Below are 13,671 nucleotides of genomic sequence, written 5' to 3' on the forward strand. Positions count from 1 at the left end.
TGGAAAATTACCAGAATATTGAGTGCTTTTTATGCCACGTGGTGCCCATCCTTCAATCAACTGATGGCATTCTGTTTTATTATTCTTGTCTCCTGAGTGCTGCTCTGTTTTATTCTAATGTATTGAAAAGCTTTTGAACATCTTTATGTGCAGTGAAGCCAAACAGAACAGGCACTGTGAACAAGCTGAGGCTGTAAAAGCTGGAGTATATGGCATCTGGTCATATACTTGTCCCAATATAAACAAATGGATAAATCAGTCCAGATGTATTTGATAGTGGACAGGTGGGTGTTTTAGACGGCATTAACAGACAGAGTTCAACCTCAGCTTGTACTTGTTGGGATAGAAACACTGTTTTTCTACATACACATGGTTCTGAATGCAGCCTGTTGCTTCTGCATCAGTGTAAGGATGATCTACAGGGTTGGGTTTTTCCCCCTTCCTTTCCTTTCTTTGTGAACTCTGCTAAAAGAAGACACATCAAAAGACCTTTCCTTGTTCCACGTGGTCTCGCACAGACCTGGAAGCTGAAAGGCTAAGATAACACATTACAATCACTACTGTGCTGTCTGGTATTTCTGAGCGAAGGTTTTAGGTTTCATCAGGTTTGGTTAGTCACACAAAGCTTAACTGTGTTGAACTGGCTCTGAGCTGTTAGAAATGCAGAGGAGACAAAGCCGCTCTCCAATGAATTGATAATTGAATTTACAAACTAATGTTTGCAGCATTTGAAGAACATCTAAAATAATCAGAAGTGTAAAACTCAAAAGGCAGAAGAATATTCCTGCACAGTTCAAATAGTTCCTGTTTAACCTAACCTATCTAATGAGCATATTATCTTTTTTATCGTAGAAGCACAAATCTGGGACAGCTCTATTTTCCTCTCCATGCTTTACATTTATAATGTCTCTGGACCTAAATAAATATTTCCCCCCCCTCTATGGTGTCTGTTGAGCTGAACAGTTGCGGGACAAGCAGAGCAGACATTAACAACAACGCAATCCCATTTCCAGCTGAGAAAGTCCTGCTCGGATAAACGAGTTGGACAGGCTAACAGTGGAGCTGAGTAAGACATGAATCAGTGGAAACTTACCTGCTGATGCAGCAGAAAGCCAAGAGGCGGAAAAGGTCTGCAAAGCACAGGTCTGATCCCTCCAGAGAGAACGCTGCAGGGGCACAAACCAACACAATCTTCATCAAAGTGGCTTTCAGCTGCAGAAGTCAACTCAACAAACATGGTGGAAAAATGTTCGAAGATATATTTTTAGACTCTTTTAAACATACATTTAACTATAAAAAAAACCCCACTATTATTGCAGATGTTTAAATTATAGGATAAATGGAGACAAAAAGAACCACAACTGTATGCAGACTCCCACTATGAGCTCCACTGAGAAGGTGCTGCTTTTAAAGCAGAAAGCTGAGGGCCGGGCTACGTTCCAGAGCGGCCGGTGACGCTGCGGCAGGAGGCCACGCAGCCTCAGGAGGCCACGCAGCCTCAGATTGGTGGTTTAGCTGCTTCTAAAATGAAGATCCTGGCCTCCAACAGGTCGCAGGAGGTGCTGGGAAACAGGGACAAACATTCCTGTCAAAGTTGGCCTGCAAGCCACTGAGCTATATAATACACTGGAGTGCTAATCACCGTCTGTTTGAACGAGTCACTTTGAAGCCACCAGCCGCCATATTGGTACTCCCTATTTCCCCTCAGTAACTAGGGAATATGTGCGCTACAGCATCGAATAACGAGGATTTTCTCATGTTAGGGGGGGCTCAAAACTTTTACAATGTCAAATGCCATATACTTTTATGTTATGTTCTAAAAATATCAAGTACTGAGAAAGTCATGTGCTGAAATATTTTGCATTTTATTCATTTAAATAATATGTTTAACATTTATAAATATATAAATAACAATGTACAAAAACATATATTTACATATGTGTATACATATATATATATATACATATACACATACTTATATATACATATATATATATTTTATATGAATAACATGTAAAATATTTCAGCACCTAATTTCCTAGTAGTTGATAGTGTTAGTGCATCCACTGACTGTAGAATTACCTGTGAAACGTTTTCACTGAGCCAGAAAACTGCTTGTTGTTGCAACCAAATCCTGTGGGATTCTGTGAGAGTAGGGAGTAGCAAGATGGCGGCCAGTGACTTCAGTTTTTCGGCAAAATCAGCACTCCAGTGTATTATATAGCTCAGTGCTGCAAGCTTCCAAACCCTAGGAATCAACGCAAGCACACTGAGCAGCTACATGTTCAGCTCAGTTACAGCTAAGAGTTGAGGAAGGTTCAGAAACGCAGATGTAGTTCAGATGATGGTGTGGACCTTTCTCCACCGTGGATGACAGCTCAAAGCCGGCTCGTGCTAATGGAAGCCAGATGTCCATAACAGCTCTGACAGACTTTATTCACTTGGTGCTCTTTGTGCTCCATGTGTGGTGTACCTAAAAGTTATGTCACCTAGGAAAATATTTTTTATAAGTTTTATTATTACAATACTATTCTTTTTACATTTTGACATTAACTTGTGTTTATTTAGTGCTTTCCTGAATTTAGTGGGGGCGGGGACAGTGAAGAGGAACCTATGTCGGGAGACGTGGTTTTGCAGCGAACTTCCTGTTCCATCAAATGCGATCTGGATGTTAAAGTGGTAGACACTATATCTGTAGACGCCTTGTTATGTGCTGAGGCGAATCCTGCGTCACCGCCATATTGGATTGGTCTCTCCTACTCTAGGCTTGCATAAGAGCCAATGGGAGTAAATGCAGAGGGAGCAATGATGGCTGCATTTTGTGCAGCTTAAGGTTGCACTACTGAAAAGAGATCACGCGGTGCTGATCAGCATTTTGTTTGGGTTCAGATTGGTTCGGAAGGTGTGTTTTCACTCAGTGAGCACATTGCAGAAACCCAATTAGGAACTGAGAACCATCATTTCATGCTTATGTCACTTGTCGCTGTATTTCACAAACTGAGGCTGCGCCATGTTGCAACATTAACTATCCTGGAGTTACAGAGTGTCAGCACACGCAGGAAACTGTGCAGAACAGTTATTTTTCAAGCCTCTCAAGCTTCAGCCCAGTTGCAAGCAGGGTAGTGTAAGACACTGGAATGACCTAGAAAATTTAAAGAACACTTTTCCAGGCGTCTTGTGTGCATGCGGCACACAAGAGGATGCAGAAATGACTGATGTTGATGTGTGAGAGAGTGAAATTAATTTAAATGATCAAACTTGTTTCTTTATTAAAAAAACATACATTTATTAATATCATACCATATGTCTGTCTTTCAGCATGAAAACACATATTTAATGTGTGACATTGTCATGTATCATAACCTCATCTCTGCCTTTTGTAACAAACCAAAACGTGATCTTAGTTAGGCATACAGCTTCATCTGTACAAATAAATGTCCTGGGGGTGCTTGAGGGACCCATCCAACATGGCGTCATTACTCTTGCAGGTTGGTATTCTTTTTCAGGTCACACAATAAAAAGAGACTGAAACTACTCTGTAAGGTTTTTCCATATTATTCTTGAATAGATTGTACTGCGACGCAGTTTCTGTGCACCCTCCTGCTGATATCCCTAACAGTATCGGCCAAAGTCAGCAGGATGCTACCCCGTGTCCGGGAAGAGATTGCAATGTCCTGTAAACTCCGGTTTTAAGGGTTATTTCACTTTATAGTGAGTTATATTCACTGCAATTCAGAGTGGGTCAAGCTGAACTTAAAGGCAGGAAAACACTATTAGTTGTTTATTAAGTCTGTAAATTCAGAAGTGAGTGGTTGGGAAAATGCCATGGTAAATGGTCCATTTGTTCAAAGTCTTTGTTTGAAGGAATGGTATTTTTGATTATTACCAAGCTAATAACTGTATATTTTAGTGGCTAGTCCAGTTAATATGCAGCTAAATGTATTAAAGCTGTCATTACACTATGCCTGAGTGGTCCTCATCTGAGTGGAGGAGTGTAATGTATAAAAGGCAAGGCGCCTGTGGGGAAAAAGGCATGTTTTTTGAACAGAAATGTAATACAGATGCACTAATAGTTAGTAAATGTAACTACGGCAGAAGAGCAGGTAAGACGGCCTTGCTCATGCACAGTTATTCAAAAAGGGGCTTGGGGAAACTTCCAGAAAAATTGCCAACTCTGCCTTTAATTCAGAGTGCAACGAGAGGAACAGAGGGAAAAAGAACCAAAAGAAGATTTGAGGTAACATCCAGTAAACAGTACACCAAATTCAGGGATTTCCTGCATAGATAATGATCCCATGACCCAGACTCAGGCCTGGGAAACCTTTGCAGCTGTTTGGAGTAATTAGCTGATTACGGTGTGACACCATGAGTTATGAATATTTAACTTTATTACAATATTCTAACTTTGTGAGACATTGAATTTGGGGTTTTATGATCTATAAGCAATAATAATGAAATTAGAAGAAATGGAGGATTGAAATTATTCCCTATGTGTGTACTGAGTCTAAATATGAGTTCCAATTTCTGAAATCAAGGACAAACAATATGGAACTTTTTTTTAGTAATTCTAATTTGTAGAGATGAATCTCAAATGACCTTCATGTTAGTTTCTTCTGCTATATTTACGCACTTCACTGACAAATGTTTTCCACATACATCATTCCTGCTTCCACAGCTCTCGTTACATCACCTCGTTACTTAACACCCTTAATGGGCTGCACAGCCTCAGAAACGGCTCCAGGAAAAAGCATGAAAGAAACTTACTGTACTGGCTCTCTTTGACTGGGAAGTCTTTGATGAGCTCTGCAGGGTCTTGGTCCATGCGTAGAGATATGACTTTCTTCTGCAGGCTGGTGGACTTTCTCACCAAGAACGACTGCAGAGAGAAATCAGAGAAGAGCTGATTGACTGTGAACAGCCTACTGTAATGTCAGCAGCCTGTAAAGTCTGGGCCAAACCAACAAATATTACCAGCAACGACCTTTCCTGGAGGGATTTATTACACCATTTTAATGAGTTTTATATTAACTGCTGTCAGAATGAAGTAAACCAATAACCAGGGCTTTGTTTCTACAGAGAAGTGTGTTATAGTGTGGAAGCCTGTGGAACATAACTACTGAATTTAATACAAACAACATGATAACAACCTTGGCTAACTCTTATAATAAAACATACTTGATCTTTTAAATAAAACCACCACACCAAGAGGCAGAAATACTTTATAGAAAAGCAGGAGTTTCAATGCATGGCACCTTTAATGCAATATTCTTCCAAATATTACATCTATTGATTTAAATTACCCACATTTGAAAAATGATTTACCAGCTTTTATCCACATAGGAGACGCTGTTTATCACAGGCGTCCTCAGTCACAAGCCCTGTCAGATCTTCTGTGCTTTACCCGTGTTATTTACACCCTGAGACCCACTGACAGGTCCCAACAACAAAAAAAGGGGTTTAAGTAGACCCACCAATGTTACACCCCCCTTTAGGAAATGATGAGGGGCTGCTCCTGCTGGGTTGTGGTGTTAAAGTTCCCTTGGAAATGATCTGTCAGGATTGCTGTCTTAAATGTCTGTGAATGTTAAAAGCTTCCTCTGACTGTAACACAGTTTCACAGAGCAAACGCTGCTGAATGATCACATGATTATCCAGGTACACCAAGTTTTAATCTTCCAATCACATCAGACATTTTACAGTACAAAAGTCTGGGTAAGAAAAGTAACTTTTGTTAGAGTAAAACCTTTTTGAGAAGTTGGCACTGCCTTAGATGTGGAAACACTCAAAAAACAACAAAAATGTAAAATCAAAGGAAAACTATCTTGTTTGAATTGTATTTTTTGTGCACACTCAAAGAGAAAGTCTACATTAAAAATGCATATAAACTAAAATAAAACAGCTTTTTGATGAAAGAAAATTGTCCGTCTGTCGGTCAAGACAGAATACACCATGGTAGGATCCTCACCGCCCTGTTGGCAATTCAGAGCCTTTCAGATTAAATGTATATTAAAAGACGGTGGAAACTCATTCACATAGCTCTCAACTCTCACGCATTGACCGTGTGACACACGCATTTCACTAACTTCACACGCTCACACGCAACACATGGCATTTCACACGCAAACATGGAATTTCTCACGCATAAAAATCACAAAGCCCATCTGGGCTGCGGACGACAAAGCTCCGCCTTCTGCTGAGCTGTTTCGGCTTCTTTCACAGCTTATGGCCATCAGCGGGAACCTCTGTGTGCTTCAGTGTTGCTGCTGAGGGGATCATAAAGGCTTGATGAAACTCAGCCTGATTCACCAATCAGGTTATAGATTTACAATGATAAACAACCCATAGATGAATGTGTAACAGTATAATAATTCGGTCAATAATTAAAATCTACTTAATTTTATTCAGTATTATTTGAACAATTGTGTATTATTTATGTTTTAATCCATTAACTGAACAATAAAGTATTAATATGTCTCTTTCTCTTTTTAACACAAGTAATACATGTCTACTTCATTGTCTGGTGGGATAAAAATGAGATGGAGTTGACTCCACCGGCTCTTCCAGGGTCCGGTTAACCCCGCCCCCAAACAAGCCCCGCCCCCAAATTAGCATAATCTCACTCCTAACTTTTGATAAAAGTTGAGAGGTCTGCTCATTCAGCTGCAACACTTAATGTTTAACCTCAGAGACAAACTCATTTGGTAACTACCCTCTGTAAAAGGTGGTGTAAGGTGGCAGTTTTCCCCCCCAACAGTGTGTGTTTGTTGAAATGTGAAAGTGATGACAGGATGTTAGCGACAGAAGAAGCCACGGTGGCTGCTGTCCTCTCACCCCAGCGGGCTGGTCCTGCAGTATTCCAGCTGCGTCCTGGCGGCTGAGGCCCAGCTGCAGCCACACAGGATGCGTGTGCATCAGTCTGTCCAGGACACTGAGCCGACAGCGGAGGGAGTCGTAGCCAGAATCTCTACCTTTGGTTGGTCCTGCTCCTCTCCCAGGGCAAGGTGAGGCTTGAAGAAACAGACGTCCCACCTCTTCACTCAGCCTGAAATACAAAATTAGCCTGTTCTTAGTACATGGATGAACAAAGTGGGTTCCTGCACAATATCTGAAGTCAGAATTCAACAAAGGTAAACACTAAAGTCCGGTATAATTCAACAGTCGAGCTCGCCCTGCTTTGGTACTGACCAGGATCTCATTCCATGGATTTGTGCTCACGTCTTAGGCTGGACAATACAATGCAATGATTATCTGGTGATGTTTCTAATTTCAACAGGAGGCACTATGCTCTGGTATCAGATCATGAAGGTGAAAACTGAGAGCAAAGTCTTGAGTAATTCAAGTTTCGGGTTTCTGATTGCAGGTACAAGTCAGGCTCAAAGCCATTTATGTTGTCAATATTATATAGTTCAAAAATGTGTGGCAATGTTGAAACATTTTAGTTGTTAGAAACCATTGTTATTTGTTCTACATTAACTCATATGTTTTAAAGGGGATTCTGGGTGGTCCTCAGGGCGACAGCTTTAATGCATTAAAACAGAAAGCGATAAAAGTTACATTTCCTACCCACCTTGTTGGGATGGGGGGCCTGAATATTGTTTCTTCTTCAAAGGTGGATGGGGGTGAAATTTTTGAAAATATTTTGAAAAAAACATGATTAAGATAAACTAATAACTAAACTTCTAGCTGATTTAATCATTTTAAATGTATATAAACCAAATATGATAGAGTTAAAATTCTGTGCGGTTATCGCTCTGCACAAACATCTGTAAACAATGTGAACTGGAACATTGGGTTCAAAACATCTGGCTATGACTGTATACACACACACACACACACACACACACACACACACACACACACACAAAACTTGCACAATATCATGTCAAAAAGGTGTGGCCAGTAGCGTGTTACTAAATCAATCAGGGCTGATGATCGAAGCACATATGAGATAGCAGACAGTCACCGACTTATTCAAGGATTTAAACATTAATAACACAGCTAAAGAAACAGGAAGCACAGTATCCAACAAAGCCAAACTCTCTGACACTTCCTCTAAATATCCCAGGTACTTTCTGAATTCTGTGTGAAAGAAAGAAGAATGAATGTCCACAGGGACAGCTCCACCTCAGCTCTATTATTCTTCCGTTAGAAGAACATATGCAATTTAAAAAAAATCATCCACACTCAAAGGCTGACTGCTGTCTTAAGACCCCAATCTGCTCATCTCAACTTTTAAAATCCTCTCTTGTCAAAGACCTGATATGAGCACTCTCTGCTGGTAGCAACTGGAACTGCACAACTGAAACAAGCTCAACCGCAGAAAATGATCAGAGCCAGTAAAGGTGGTGAACAGAGACAGAATGAGCTTACCCCACACGTGCATCAGGCTTCTGCTTCTCTTCCGCAGTCTCTGTCTTTCTCCCCATCTCCTTATTCAGTGTGCCAATCTCCCAGGCAATCGAGTCAACCAACTACAAAGACACACGCAATACAACAAGAAAGGATAAAAAACATTGCTTTAAAAAAATATATGGTATATTCTATCACAACCTTTCTATGGTACTGCATCCCTCTAGGGACAAAGAGACAAGACAGGAGTGGAGTGCAGCTAGCGACTCTGAGGAGACGAGAAAAACCTTGACTGGGAAGCCTGTCAGACACTGGACACTGATTAGGATATCCTCTACTATCTATTGTTACATATATAGTCACATTAGAACTGGAAACTGGAAACTTAAGGCTCTGATAGCTTAGTAAAAGTGCCCGTTGACACTATCAGTTTTTTAGCTTGAACACATCCTCTTCTGTATCTGCTATACAGAAATCTGATAAAACACAGCTGTACTTTAACACTAAAGTTTTTTAAGCATTTTAATACGGACATAGTTAACCAGCCTTATCCATCCATTCATCCATCTGAGCTGAGGTCGGAGTGCTAAGGGTGATACTGGCAGAATGTGAACATTTTTACAAGCAATATGTGTCTCACATACCTGCGTCATTACAAACTCATCTGATTACCTTAAGTGACCATACAACAGGCAGTTACTGTGATGGAAAAAACAATACGTTGTTGAAAACGTTAAAGGTTTAACATAATTAAAGATGACCAGCAAAGGCTGACAGTTTTCTTTTTGTTTTGTTCAATTTTGTTAGTTTTGCTTTCACTGCGACACTGCCTCTCCCCGAGTGGGTGTCGCCTATTTCCATGTCAAGTAAAGTCTGGCGGCCCGCCTGGCTTATAAGACAGTGGGGGAACCTCTAAGCACGCTATCACTCAACATTACTGTTACAGTTTAGCAAGTGGTTTGATTTACTTAAGCCCCCGCCCAATAAGCCACTTTGGTAATGGCCGAGGTTCACCAAGCATCAGTGAAGTGACGGTTACAGACAAAAACAAGCTTGAGGGTTTGTCGCGAGCTCCCAAAAATAAAATCCAACCACTTCTAGAAATTAGACTCTTTATGAGGAAGGTTGAACAAAGTCTGAGACTTTTTGCAGCCAAAAACACATTTTCGCCTCTAGACATTTTATAAATAGCTAAAAAAAGTAGCTATTAATGTAGCTGTTAATGTGCAGATTAGGTGCTAAAAGAGCCTGCATTTAAACTTTAAGCAGAGATGATAGCGGTCTGCCTCACATAACCGCTCACTGGTCGAAGAAAGAGGGCGTGTTGGTTACTGAGCAGGGGCGGCGCGGTCAAGGTCGGTAGTTCCAGGAGGAGGCTGGTAATCAACTCTACATAGGCCAGTAATGAGCCACTCGCAATCTGCGTAGATGGGTCTCCAGCCAGACATTCCCTTTAGAAATTAGAGTGTGCAAAGGGGCATTACCAGTAGCGTGTTTGTAACATACTATGAACTAGGCTGGGCTTGATTCTCAGCAGGGGGTGAAAGCCCTCACCCCTTTTGGAAAGTGGTATTAGTCTTTGATATAATGTTTCTGAATGGTTTCCCTGATGGAAGTGGGATCTGTGGCAATACATCTGGCCCTTTTCTGGACTTGTGCAGCATAGACTGTTTCTAAGTCCTGTAGAGAGCATCCCACAATCCCCTGTGCTGTCCTCACCACCCGTTTAAAGTTTTTCCTCTCCTGTGCCACATAGTTTCCATACCACACTGTCGCATTGAGACAAAGGATGCTTTCAATTGTAGCTCTAAAAAAGTCCAGTTGGTTTCAGTTTCCTGAGAAAGAAGAGCCATTGTTGGGCCATCTTCACCAGGTGGGAGGTGTTCTCAGTCCAGGAGAGGTTGGAGATGATGTGAATGCCCAGACTGTCCACATGCTCCCCCACCTGCCATTGTATGCAGAGAGGAGTGTGTTCAGGCTTCCTGGACATCCTGTAGTCCACTATGACCTCTTTGGTCTTGCTAATGTTCAGGATTAGGTTGTTCCTGGAGCACCACTGTCAGATTGTGGATCTCCTCTCTACAGGTGGCCTCATCATTCTTGGATATGAGACCCAATACAATGGTGTCGTCTGCCAACTTCACAACCATGTTTGTGAGGTGGATAACAGAGCAGTCATGGGTGAAGAAGACAGAGCTGAGGACACAACCCTGCTGCGTTCCAGTATTGAAGATCAGTGGGGCGGATGTGAGTTTCCCTATGCTCACCACCTGGGGCCTGTTGGTGAGGAAGTCACTGATCCAGGAGCAGAGCGGTGCAGAAAATCCCAGGTTGTGACGCTTAGGAGCCAGCATATCTGGAAGCTGTTAAAGGCTGAGATAAAGTCCATGAACAGCATCTTAACATAGGTGTTGGGATGCTGCAGAGGAGTCAGAGCTGTGTGAAGTTTCAACAAGACAGCATCTTCTGTTGAACGATTCTCCCTGTAGGGGAACTGCTGCCTGTCCAGGCCAGCAGGGATGGCGTCCTTGATGTACTTTAGGAGGATCCTCTTGAAGCACGAACAAAGGGATTCTCTGTAATCCTCAGGGCAACAGCTTCAATGAACTGAGGTAATGTATGGTTGTATGCATATAAATAATATCATCAAACTCCTAAAAAAGTATAAAACTTAATGTAACTGAAGTTTATCTTTAATATTAATGGCTTGCTGTTATTTTTGCCATATTTTAAGCTCCTCTATTTTGGGTCTCTGAATTTTATTGATGATGAAGTTCATGCCCGGCTAAAAGTAACATGTCGTCTTTCCATAGAGGACGAGTGTCTGCACAGGCAGTGAACACTTTGCTTCATCCTTTGTTTTGACTGCAGGTACGAGTCAGAATAAAAACCTTTTATATTGTTGTTATATTATAGTTTAAAAAGTGTAGCAATGTTAAAAAAAATTCTACTTGTTAGAAACCATTTTTATATTATGTATGTACCCGTTCTAAATTTTTAAAGGGATTCTAGGTAATCTTTAGAGCGACGGCTTTAATGCATTTGACCCATTTTGCCGAGACGGGGGCCTAAAAATAATTAATTCCTCTAAGGGTGGCGCAACAGAAAACTTTTGAGAACCACTGGTGCAGACGGACATGCGGTAGTTCTGTTGATCACTGCTGTGTTTAGCTGCTCAGGTCGGCCGGAAGCCTTTATCCATCTTTTAAATTTTTTTACACTTCTTTTAGGTTTAGGGAAACAAATTAACTGTATTCCATCCCCTAAACCTTTATGATAATGTGTGTCTAAATTGTATTTCCCCCACTGACAACATTTAACCATGTTTACCGATATTTCTAATGAAATCCCTCTGATTGCTGTGTGTTAGTAATGTAAAATCTCCACAATGCTGTCAGAGACGCAGCTCCCATGGGTAAGCAGTATTTCACTTTGGGACAAATTATCATCGCTGATTGGTCAGTTATTGATGGAATTCCCAGACTGATTGACAGGCGGCGTCACGTCAGTTCTACATAAATAGCCATGTACCTTGTGCTTGAATCCATGCATACACACAGTTTTATATCTGGATCTTTTGTGCTTCCTCAGATTTTGGTACATGTGTGCTAAATTTGCAGTTTATCTAATCTTAGCTATAAAAAGAAGTCTTGAACCATTGTGTTTTCAACACTCCTCCATGAGTTCAGGCAAATTCTTTCTGAAAACTCCTCACAGTAGAAATGTGACCCTGAATCACTGAGCAGACCGAGGTCTTCTGCAATCCCAAAAAGCAACACATGTCCTCACCCAGCTGAAGCAGGCATAGACAGGTGTAGAAACAGGCAAGTCCAACACAATGAAAACCAGCAGAGCTGACAGATTTATGTCGTAAATCAGCCTGGTCTCATCAAACTCCTCATGTCAAACTGTGTTTTCATATCTCTGCTCGCCATGGGCTTGGGTCTGTGTAGTTCATTGGATCTTGCTCTGATCTTTGTAGACTCCCCTTTGTTTCATTTCCTTGTTTCTTTGGCTGACTGACCAGATTTTCTATTGACCAACAGCTGCAACAGAAACTGGAAACATGGAGCTAAGCTGTTTCAGAGCAGGTCATCAACTCTGACTCTTTATTCCACAAGCTGACGAACCGACATGACCGGGTTACCTGAGGAGTCAGTCAGGTTGCACTGAGGAGCATGCATTACTGTTCAACGACTGGCTTCCCTTCATAATGGAAGGATCAACTTTACATGATTTGGGGAAAAAACAAAGCCATGAAGAAATTGGAAACAAACTTAAAGAAAGAGACAAAGAAATAAAGTACAGGTGTGAATACAGACCCGAAAAGCAGCCATGTTTTTGAAAGTACAGATACAAGCTGGAGCAGCGCTGAAGACTCCAGTAAAACCGGTTTTAGCCGAGAAATCATCCTTCAGTTAGGAAAAAAAAACATGAGTCTGGCACGTCTCCAAAACCAAACTCAGCTTGATTGTATGTATGCTCGGTGACAGCAACTGTAGTCACCTGTTACAGTTAAATCAAGGACTAGTGTATAAGCACAACACTGCCAGCATATATTTAGTCATTTTAACACAACAAGGTCTCGTCTTGTTGGAGTGAGAGCAGCATGAGCCGCTTACTTGTCTCAAGGTATGCTGAGGTTTTATACAGTTATGCTTTTAAAACCATAAAACCTTCCCCCCATACACTTCCTGTGGTTTCCTGCTTTTAGTGAGACACCAACACAGTAATGGAGGGACTTTATAAAACCCAGCGTTGCCCCCTCTCCCACTTGCTGCTGTGCACTGCTACTCAGCTGGCTGAAGGAAGGCTACCACGCTTTCCCTCGCAAGAAACAGAAATTCATGGCTTGACCAGAAAAATAACCCTGGCATCTGGGAACGGTTCCTGTAGTCCAAAACTCTCTTCAGAGGAACTTTTATTATCTCTTACTGCCGGTGTGAAACTTGTTTTTATCAAAGGCAAAATCCCTCAAATCTGCAATATGGTCAAATTTGACCAGACTAATTTGTTCCTGGGATATTAATATAATACTCACAACTGTCTGACATCATGAAAAAAAACCTCTGTTGTTAAATCAGAGACAAGCCAAACTTCACTAAAACTGCAATAGGAGACTACACGCTAAAAAAAAACACAACAAAAACAGAGAGCTTTCCTCAGGCTGATCCTTCCTCCGTTACCTTTGCTGGTCCGTTCTTAAAAATAAAATCTCCAATTTAATTATACCAAATCAGTTTCATCAAATTTTTCCTCCGTTTCGTTTCACAAAAAGAAATTAAAGAACTAATTTTAAGCACTTGCTTTTATGTTAAGCAT

The 13,671-nt window shown here is 41.2% G+C and overlaps 1 protein-coding gene across 1 annotated transcript in view; it reads right to left on the reverse strand.

Moving 5' to 3' along the window:
- The window catches only part of LOC105919389 (ras and Rab interactor 2), a 52,062-nt gene that overhangs the window by 20,541 nt on the left and 17,850 nt on the right, over positions 1–13,671 (reverse strand). The window contains exons 3-6 of the mRNA XM_036130658.1: positions 8,371–8,471; positions 6,832–7,042; positions 4,765–4,876; positions 1,094–1,166 (exon numbers count right to left, since the gene is read on the reverse strand). Of these exons, the coding sequence (XP_035986551.1) occupies positions 1,094–1,166; positions 4,765–4,876; positions 6,832–7,042; positions 8,371–8,471 (497 nt within the window). The remainder of the gene's footprint in view (positions 1–1,093; positions 1,167–4,764; positions 4,877–6,831; positions 7,043–8,370; positions 8,472–13,671) is intronic.

The sequence above is a fragment of the Fundulus heteroclitus genome, unplaced genomic scaffold (genome assembly GCF_011125445.2).
Source record: "Fundulus heteroclitus isolate FHET01 unplaced genomic scaffold, MU-UCD_Fhet_4.1 scaffold_37, whole genome shotgun sequence".
NCBI lineage: Eukaryota > Metazoa > Chordata > Actinopteri > Cyprinodontiformes > Fundulidae > Fundulus > Fundulus heteroclitus.